This window comes from Littorina saxatilis, linkage group LG2, assembly GCF_037325665.1.
Source record: "Littorina saxatilis isolate snail1 linkage group LG2, US_GU_Lsax_2.0, whole genome shotgun sequence".
Taxonomy (NCBI): domain Eukaryota; kingdom Metazoa; phylum Mollusca; class Gastropoda; order Littorinimorpha; family Littorinidae; genus Littorina; species Littorina saxatilis.
In genome coordinates, this window is record NC_090246.1 from 63458751 (window position 1) to 63469298 (window position 10548).

The 10548-nt window shown below is 42.0% G+C and overlaps 1 protein-coding gene across 1 annotated transcript in view; it reads right to left on the reverse strand.

The window, feature by feature from the left end:
* The window catches only part of LOC138953729 (neuronal acetylcholine receptor subunit alpha-10-like), a 127533-nt gene that overhangs the window by 40903 nt on the left and 76082 nt on the right, over positions 1 to 10548 (reverse strand). The window contains exons 3-4 of the mRNA XM_070325620.1: positions 3667 to 3679; positions 2947 to 3161 (exon numbers count right to left, since the gene is read on the reverse strand). Coding sequence (XP_070181721.1) covers positions 2947 to 3161; positions 3667 to 3679 — 228 coding nt within the window. The remainder of the gene's footprint in view (positions 1 to 2946; positions 3162 to 3666; positions 3680 to 10548) is intronic.

Genomic DNA, 10548 nt, shown 5'->3' on the forward strand with positions numbered 1-10548 from the left:
GGGAAAGTCTGATTGTCTTGGTTGCCAAACACTCGTACTACATAGCTCTCCCTTGCTTATAGATTTAGAGCGGTTACTTTTCTTTGTTATTTGATCTCCGTGACAGTCGTTAACGCTATATATATAACTAGAGGAATACCCGGCTTCGCCGGTTTTTATCCACCAGTTTGTGCCCGGGGTCCACCTGAATATGCCCACCAAATTTGATGCAGAATATTTACGATATCACAAACAGAACTCTACAATCCACAGGTGTTGCTTTGCGAGCTATAAAGAGCTATAAATATCTCACAACTTCTAAGGCGCACAACTCTGCAGAGTCTGCTGTGAAGGGCGGCGGTAGTCTCCCTGTCACACCCGCCCCCCGTTTGAATGAACCGAGCCATGGATCCTCCAAGCTTAGGTCCCTCCCAGATTCGTGGAATGGGAACAGCACGAAAATGATTCAGTGACCATGATGCCATTCATGATCATATCATGTCGAGTCCCATTCATGTTGACGACGCCGAATGTAATCGAGTGCCGAATCACCATAATCACCTTTGGAGGCGAAGTCCACTCACACAGGAATGAGACATTTAGAGCTTATCTCTAAGCCCTTTTTAGTCTGTTATGGCTTCTCAGAGGAAGGTCAGAACATACAGACTCAGAAAAGCAGCCATACCACATCACAAACAGAACTCTACAGTCCACAGGTGTTTTCTACAGACACACACAAACACACACACACACACACACATACAGAAGCCGTATATATATATATCTATCTATATGTATAAATATATAGAGATAGATAACAGTGTATTTTTCGCGTGGCTATAAATTGATTCGACCTCCTCACTTTTACAGTAAGGACAACTTACGGGTGCAATCGTGACATTCTAAAAATAGTAACGTAGTAACGGGAATATGGATTGACGCCACACGAAGGAAGGGAGATAAACGTTGAAAACACTGGAGAAGATAAGGAAGAGTTACTGGGAATGGTGAAATGAACAGAAAAACCAAAATCGGTTCAGCGCTGCGCGCTGAGAGCACGTGTTGAAATATCTCATCGATGAGATTGTGTCCGGGGTGTAGCTGAATACGGTGTCCAAATTTGAAAAAGATCCATCGAGAACTTTGGCGTTGTGATGTGGTCTAGCGGCTTTGGTGTGTCGGTATGGGGGCCCGGGTAGCTCAGGTGGAACCAAAATCGGTTTGCGCTGCGCGCTGAGAGCACGTATTGAAATATCTCATCGACCAGATTTTGTTTCGGGTGTATCTGAATATGGACACCAAATTTGAAGCAGATCCATCGAGAACTTTGGCCGTGCATGGCGATCACACACACACCCAGACAGACACAAGTCGTATATATATATAGATTCCAGCCCCAAAAATGAAATATCTAACTTTCGGAACGACTTCAACTACTCTGCTTGAATAATTTTGTAATATTCTAGCTCCACCTTAAAAGCTGAAATATCTAACTTTTATAGGGCGATATTGAATAAGTGCGTATGCGCTGCCAGAATAATATTTTTGACGATTTGGAGCATTTTTGATCTGATACAATAACACCAGCACAAACATTTTCCCGGGCGATTTAACCGAGCATGTACGTGCAAATATCTGACGATTTCAAAAAGAATTGCTCCGGATACTATATCTCTAGCCTCTTAAAAACATACCAGAAACGAAATATGTAACTTCAAGAGCAACTCCAGCTAATCTGTATTAACAGCTATTGTGTTTTCAGCGTAGCAATAGGGTCCGATATTTAGACGAGACAAGTATAATGCCAACGAGTCGAAGACGAGTCGCATTATACTTGTTCGAGTCTAAATATCGGACCCTATTGCTACGCTGAAAATACAATAGCGATTATATAGCTGTTCTGACCTTGATTTGTTGTTCCAAACTTACAAAATGACAGTTTTTGCGTCGATGCGTTGATCTCAGGTTTTGATAGCAGACGCCGTTTCTTATACGCATTAGTTTTGCGCAGGCGCGCGCCACACTGACTTTGGAAAAAAAACCTCGATTTGAAAACACAGCTGTTAAACAGCTTTTTATTAGTTCATTCGTATACAACAAAAAGAAGTTTGAGTTTCTTTAATTTTGAAAAAGACTACTTATGAAGAAGACCAAAACACAACATCAACGGAAAACTAGAAACAACTGAAGAACTAGGATGCAACAAGGGGAGGAGAAGAGAACAGCTAATCCGTACAACGGGAGCAGACGGCAGCAGTCGGCAACGGCTGAGCACACACAGGCACACAAAAACGGCTGTTCCGTTTTACTCCCCTGTTTGTACTACATCTTTCGACTTTGGGCATTTTGTGGTGTTCAGGGACAGAAAATAATTGGTTTAGTCTTGTTTCATCGGGAAGTTAGCAGAAAAGGGTATGCTATCACATTTGTAAAGCTGAAAAACATTCCCGAGAAGAATTTCAAGTTGTCAGTGTATGCTGTTGTCGATGGAAACATCGCCGCGTGGTACAGATGGGTAAACCGGAACCACGCGTCTTTGTTATTGACAATATGCTTTTGGATATTGAGAAAAATGGCCGACTTCCCTAGCATTATGCTTTGATGATCGGAAGAGACCATCCAATCACAGCCCCCGAATTCCCCCACGTGTTCATCAGAATAGCTATATACCCGAATAATGTCTGTCACGAAATAAAACATTGTCTTTCGGATATTATAGCTTTAATCGAAAAGTTGTAATATCTTACTTTAAGGGCGATTTTAATAACTATGTACGAGTGCCAAAATAATATTCGTGCCGATTTGAAATAAAAAATCGGATACCGTAACCCCCCCCCCCCTCCCGCCACACACACACGAAATATGTAACTGTAATGGGTATTTCAACTAGTATGCATGTACACATAATGTGTGTTACAGTTCAAAGCACCATATCACGCAGGAGAAAGTCGGTGTCATGATACTCACGTATTGGTACCAGATGTTGGTCTTAAGGATCTGGTCCATCTCGTCCACGTCCAGGATCTGGACCAGCGAGAGTCCGAAGCGGACCACGATGATGTCCGACGTGTTGACCACTGGCCGCCCCTCCTTACCCTGCTTCTCGTAGCGGTCAAGCAGATCCTTGACCAGCTGTTTCTCCTTGGACTTGATGTTGATCTTGCCCAGCTCCGCGTCCACGCCTGGACAGAGCAGAAAGAAAGGGATTGGTGGTTGAAGTTGACAGAATGGTGAGGTTGGTTTGTCTATGTGTAAAAATGGGGTTTGTTGAAGAAAGAGCAAGGATGTGTGTGTGTGTGTGTGTGTGTGTTTGTGTGTGTGTGAGTGTGTGTGTGTGCATGTGCGTGTGTGTGTGTGTGTGTGAGAGAGAGAAACAGAGAGAAAGAGATAGAGAGAGGAGACAGAGAGAGAAAGAGAGAGAGAGAGAGAGAGAGAGGGAGAGAAAGAGAGAAAGAGAGAGAGAGGGGGGAAGAAAGAGGGGGGTATAGCGAAAGCGCAAGAAAGAGGAGGAGGGTGGCGCGAAATAAAAAAATGCGGTAAAAGCGCCGGCTGTTATTTTAGCAAAAGAAACGTAGTTCGCTTAAAATCGACAACGACACGATGACAGAAACAAAACAGCCATTGGAAAGAGAACAAAAGAAACTGGGAAATCGAAGGGAATAGAAAGACAAACACATCAACAATCACAAGCAGTGTTCATCTGAAAGCAAACATAAAAATGGAAACATCAGTCGCACACTTTACTTTTCCTTTCTATTTTTCTAACACATCTATAGATCACAATTAACAATCACACTAAAAGCAACAAAACAGACCCCCCCCAAAAAAAATCAGCAAGCAAAACAGTTCATTGTGGTTCCTAAAAATTAACAAGAGGAGAAAGAAAATTGAATTATTTAAGCGTTCCTGATTTAAAGGTAACATTCCTCCCTCAACCCACAGTAAATGACTTAAAACCTACCAACAAATAAATAATCAATTAAAAACAAAACAAAAAAACAATCAAACAAACATACTGACCAAAAAAGCCAGACACAGACAGATAGACAGACAGACAGACAGGCAGACAGACAGGCAGACAGACAGACAGACAGACAGACAGAGAGAAGCAAGCAAACAGCAGGGTTAGTCTTTTTTGTCAAGCTACTACAGTAAAAATAAGATACCAACGAAACTGACTATCTTAAGAAATAGGACAAAAGGAAGTTCTTGAAAAAGACACATAAAAACAACAACCACAACAAGAAAAGACGATGGCATTTCCTGGTGGTCATTTGATGCGCAGGGGGGATTTTCACCATGACCTTAATGGGATTGAGGAGTTGGTAGTTCATCTTAACACTATCTCAGAGCTCCTTAGATCTGATACTCCGGAGAATTTCCCGACCTTAACAGAAAGATAATGGCAGGATCAACAAGAAAGGCCGTTCGGCTGTGATACCAAACTAATCTGCAAATGCTGCGGGAACGTTGACAGGCCAACTCTTTGAAGTTGTGTTGCGCTCGGCGTTTTGAAATGAAATGGAAACGGGGTCTCTCTGAGAACCCAAGGGGGATCGCTTGACAGGGAAGGCAACTCTGCCCGCAAAGAGATGAATTCAGTCCCTAGGCTGCCATTGTCAAGGCTTTGCTTTTTGAAACGAATAGTTTCCATCATTTTTCTGAGGATTTTACGCAAATTGTGTCTAAAAAGGTTAACATTTTAGATACATTCCTGTATCAATTCGAAGTAAGAGGAAAGAGGAATGGAGGGGGTAGAGAGAGAGAGAGAGAGAGAGAGAGAGAGAGAGAGAGAGAGAGAGAGAGAGAGAGAGAGAGAGAGAGAGAGAAAGAGAGAGAGAGAGAGAGAGAGAGAGAGAGAGAGAGAGAGAGAGAGAGAGAGAGAGAGAGAGAGAGAGAGAGAGAGAGAGTACTATAAACCCTCACTCTTCTGATCTCCTTCAGAGAGGTGAATGTGATTTCGCTTTTATTGGACACTCTCAGAAAGAGGTCTAGACCCTTGTGATTTCAATCAAACTTGCTCCAAGTTTGACGGCTCCGTCGAGTCCTCTCTCATCAAAAAAAAAAAAAAAGAAAAAAAAAAAAGGAGAACGCCCGGCCCGATGGCATTGCAATCTATTGAAAAACAGGGGGCAGGTTCTATTCCATAAACAAATACAAATAGCTCCCCTAGTGATAAGCCAGAAAAGATCACGCCGTGTGACTGGCCGATAACCAGCTTATTTTGCCTAGCAATCTTTACCCGCCACTGTTCAAAGCGATGGGAGACTGATTTTTGTCCCTCCTCGCTACCCCCCACCCCTCCCATCCTCTACCCCTTTAGCCTTCCCACAGGGGAACGTAATCGGGAAATGGCTGATGCAGCCGCGATAGGAAAAATTGCAACTGTCAAACTGGCTCTTCATTGGCCAACGAACTGCGGTAAAATTAGACTTTGCAAAGGAGGGTTGAAAAAATGTCTATTCCGCATCAGCAATCATTAGTGTTCTCCTCGCTAAGGTTCGTGCATGGGGGAAAGTCCTCTTTTTTATGTTGAGGTACATAAATATTGGTTCTCGCCAAGATGGCGCTCGCAGGTCCCAGGGCTTAATATTCACCCATCACCCTCTTCTCGCCTGGTCTGGCCACCAAATCTGATTGCCTTGTTGGATCCGCAGCTTATTTAAGGGTTTCGGACGCTGCCTGTTTATCTTCCCAACGCTAGGCCCCTGCGCTCTGGAAAAAAAGGGACGAAACCGGACGGAAGGATAAGGACCAGAAGAGACAAGACCAGAAAAGACCAGACAGGAAAGTCACTGGCTGCGGATTATCCTGCCAGACTGCAGGCCCCGGAGCACCAACTAAGCTGGAAATCTTCTCGACTAAAGTTCAAGGGAAAGTAGGTAAAAGTTTTGTTGGAAGAAACTGTGGAACGGGGTTTCAAATCCCGGACGTAACAGCAACAACAACGATGTGATTAGTTTTCTTAATACCACTGTTCTTAGACTTGTGGCTGAGGGCATAAGGGGGCGGGAAAAGCTAAGACAAAAGGCGAACACGCATTGCATGCCCCGGGGCAGAAGCATATCCCTTGTCAAAACAATATTTTGCAGTTCGTATCATCAATTAGCAAAGAAAATCCGTGCATGTCTTTTTAGGCCGAATCTGTGAGATTCAGTACAAGTACGACAAAAATGGGTCAAGCCGATTGCATATTTCAGAAGATTTAAAGAGGATACACACAGTAGTTTCATCTTGGATACAAACAAAGCTCAAGGCAGTAACCACCACCACCACCACCCCATAATTATATACCAGCAGTGGCTTTGATGTCACCCCACATTTGGGAGCAACACTATTTCCACTCTGCACCTTTGACTTGCGACCAATAAATCGGAAGCGCCTATTATGTGGATTTTTCACATTTTAACCGTACAAATGGGGGTTGCGCCTTATAGTCCCGACAATACGGTACATTGTTGCAAAAATAGCCAAACAAACCTATCTCTCAGGTGTCACCAACGTTAATATCAATCAATCAATCAATGAGTCTTATATCGCGCATATTCCGTGGGTACAGTTCTAGGCGCTCTGCAGTGATGCCGTGTGAGATGAAATTTTATACGGCCAGTAGATTGCAGCCATTTCGGCGCATATTTACCTTTCACGGCCTATTATTCCAAGTCACACGGGTATAGGTAGACAATTATTAACTGTGCCTAAGCAATTTTGCCAGGAAAGTCACCTTTAAGCCGCACTTCACTTTGTCAGTAAAAACGAAAAGTCAGCCCTCGTAGCCATTCTATCGAAGCTGATAAATGAGTTTGACTCGAGTTAGTCTGGATGGTTATTGAGCTACAACTGACGCATACAAAGAAGGACGTCTCTGTCTTTCTGCGACTTCAGAAACCAGCGTTCCGAGCAAAAGGGCCAAGAACGGTGCACTGGGTTTTCTGCTCGACTTCTTTCATCGCACCCGTCTATGGATTGTCGCCCTATCAGAGGCATAAAACACCCATTTTATTGCGTTTGTCGGTTTGGGTTTGGGTAGACATCCCCAGTGTAAACTGTTGCGCGAAAGTCTATGGCAAAACTGTAAACATAAAGAATTGTTAAACTAGAGGTCCTAGCTCTTTAAGATTCACTTGATACTCTAGCTTTGACTGCGTTTTTCAGATATTAGTGGGTGTTGTTTCTTCTTTTATTCCTGCTTATAGTTTTGAAAGTCTCGGAGTGTCGCTGGGGACGTAAAAAAGATGACTGATAAATCCCCAAATCCGAAACCCAAAAATCACAACTGTTCAAATTGGTTGGATTACTTCGGGCATAGATGGATAGAAAACATTATCAGCGAAATTTATCATATAGACCTGATTGGTTTACTCAGTACAAATGGTTTTACAGTTATGGTCTATTGGCAGAAGTCTAAACATGTTACATTATCTCTCGGTTTCCCTTAAAACAAAACAAAAATAAACAGAAGAGTGAAGCTCAATCGCGTACTGGGACTGGAATCATAATTTGAAGGCTGTGTACTGAGTTGCTCTGTTCTTGTGACTGTCATCCCAGGAAAAGTGAAGCGAAACGGTCCATGCATTAAACCAAGCGTACAAATTGTAACAACCTGGGCAACCTGTATTTTGATGAGCTCATACAATTCTCAAACGCAACTAAGTTATCTTTATTTACTGACCAGCTGGAGTAATTTGTAGCTCCAACACAAAATGAACGGGTTTTTGTAGGGGTCCATGCTAGGCTCATGCGATTCGTACGGCAAAACTGAAATGCAACTCCGTTCTTTCCAAGACAAGTAATGTGACACCTCTACTCCTAGCCACTTTGCAAATTGAGATCTTGTCTAACAGCCCATCCCTCAAAATCGCCAGAAGTGTCACGAAGGTGTGAACAGTTAATTGGGAGGATCATGCATTGGGCTTCGTAACCATTTCGTACCGCAATTACTAGAAAAAAACGTGTTCAAAACACAAAGGAGAAAGGGAGTATGCCTCTATTGCTCTGTCTGTCTATCTGTTTGTCTGTCTGTTTCTCCCTCCCCCTTTCTCTCTTTCTCTCTCTCTCCCTCTCTCTCTCCTTCTCTCTCTGTCTCCGTCTCTGTTTATGTGTGTGTCCCTCCCCCCCTCTCTCTCTCTCTCTCTCTCTCTCTCTCTCTCTCTCTCTCTCGTTTTCTTTCACATTTTTGTCTGTTTGTTTGTCTGTTTCTTCCTCCCCTCTCTCTCTCTCTCTCTCTCTCTCTCTCTCTCTCTCACTCTCTCTCTCTCTCTCTCTCTCTCTCCTTCACTCTCTCTCTCTCTCCTTCACTCTCTAGAGTTTTTCTACACATTTCCCTGATATAGATCTGGGACGTTACACATCAGTCTCATCAAATGCGTCTAGACGGCCACGTTAACTCCCACTGTCATCTTTTCACTTCAACAATTGGCGACAATGCGTGAAACGTGAGCTGAAGTCCATGGATGTTTCTCGGGTCCATGATTCGACTATATAGCAACAATTTCAGAAATGAAATTTGTCTAAGTGCGTCATGAGTTGAGAAGTTGAATGTCCTCCTCCGTTTTCGTGCTAAACGCGTATTTCGAAACGACCGTACGATTGTTAAGAGAGAGAGAGAGAGAGAGAGAGAGAGAGAGAGAGAGAGAGAGAGAGAGAGAGAGAGAGAGAGAGAGAGAGAGAGAGAGAGAGAGAGAGAGAGAGAGAGAGAGAGAGAGAGAGAGCTATTGGATTAGATTGGATTGTTTACTCATTTAGGCCATAGCCCCTTATGAGGGGGGTGAACATAATTATATACAATGACATAATGACATTTGCACACAAATCAAATTAAATAAATCATACACGAACTACGACATTACATTTCAAATAAAATATATCGTAGGCTTACATGAACTAAGACATAACAACACTACGTAGCCGAAATGCATTGTACACATAAACTGACAACTTTCGAACAATACCTTCATTCACAGATGCCATAAGCATAGACAACTTGTGTAAACTTGGGTTTCTATAAAACTTAGCAGGAATGAACTGGCATCGCAAATGACGAAGTGCGGGGCAATAAAGCACAAAATGAAACTCATCTTCCTTACGTTCCCTGCACAATGGGCATAACAACATATCCGCATCGTATCTCTTATATCGATTAACGTGCACAAATAGTTCTGTTATTCCACCTCGGAATCTTGCCATAATAATTTTCAAATGCCTATCCATGTTCAATAATAAATAAGGTTTTACTTCGTGCACGGTGCAAAATGTCCTATATAACGCAAATCTATCACTGTTCTGAACATGAAAATTCCATTCCTGCCATCTACAATCAATCAATCTTTCTTTGAAATCTTTCAAAAAACGGTTCTCATCTTGCACTCCTTGATTCATCCATACAAACCCAAAACCATTCTGACATAATTTACAACGTACACTAGACACCCAGTTTCTTTTACCTTTTTCATCGAGTTCACGCAACATTTTATAGGCTTTATGTGGCAATCTATTTACGTCCATTCTTAACAACTTCAACCAATATTTAACACAACGTATTGCAGCATTCACATAAATGGGATACCTATTCATCTCGCCGTACACAAAATCGTTGGGTGTGCGTGATCCAACAACAATAAATTTCTTTAGGGCAAATAAATGAACTTTTTCAGACTGTAATGCAGATTTCTCAAGACCCCACAGTTCAGCTCCATATATTGCAATTGGCAAAACCTGAGAATCAAATAATTTTAAATAAACTTTCAAATTATTATTACCAAGCTTGGACAGATTTTGTAACATACACAACAATGCGTTTTTCGCTTTGCTTGCAAGGTCACAACAAGTGGCGGTAAAACTGAGTTTTGTGGAGAACAATATTCCTAAATACTTATAAACATTAACCACTGGCATTATCTTTCCATCATACTTCCATTTCTCTCTTACACTCAAGTATCCACCCTTCCGAAAAACAACAATATTACTCTTATTCATATTTACTTTAAGGTGTAAATTTGATGCTGCATGTTGCAAATTATTCAACTGCGTCTGTAGACCAACCACAGTCTCAGTTAATAGAACAACATCGTCAGCCAATAATAAAATAAATAGCTCCATATAATCATTCAAAAACTGTGCACCATGTCTTCCTTTTTTAATAATTTCCAAAGCCAACTCGTTTATAAAGAGAGAAAACAAAAGAGGACTACAAACATCACCTTGTTTCACACCGTAGGTACACTTAATATAATCAGTCAAATGTACACCGCATTTCACTCGGCATTTAACATTTTCATACATACTTTTTTGTTTTTTTGTTTTTTGCCAAGCACATTATTGTGGTTTTTTTTAATCAATAACATGCATGCGTGCGTGTGTGCATGCGTGTGTGTGTGTGTGTGTGTTTGTATGAGTGTGTGTGTGTGTGTGTGTGTGTGTGTGTGAGTGTGTGTGTGTGTGCGTGTAGTCGATAAATGCAGCTGTCTACTGAATTATGACGGTTTCAAATAACATATTTTCTTGAAAAAGCAGAGAAACAGTGACCCTCAAAAGGTATGAGAAAAGTGTATTGTTCGCACTTGTATGAAG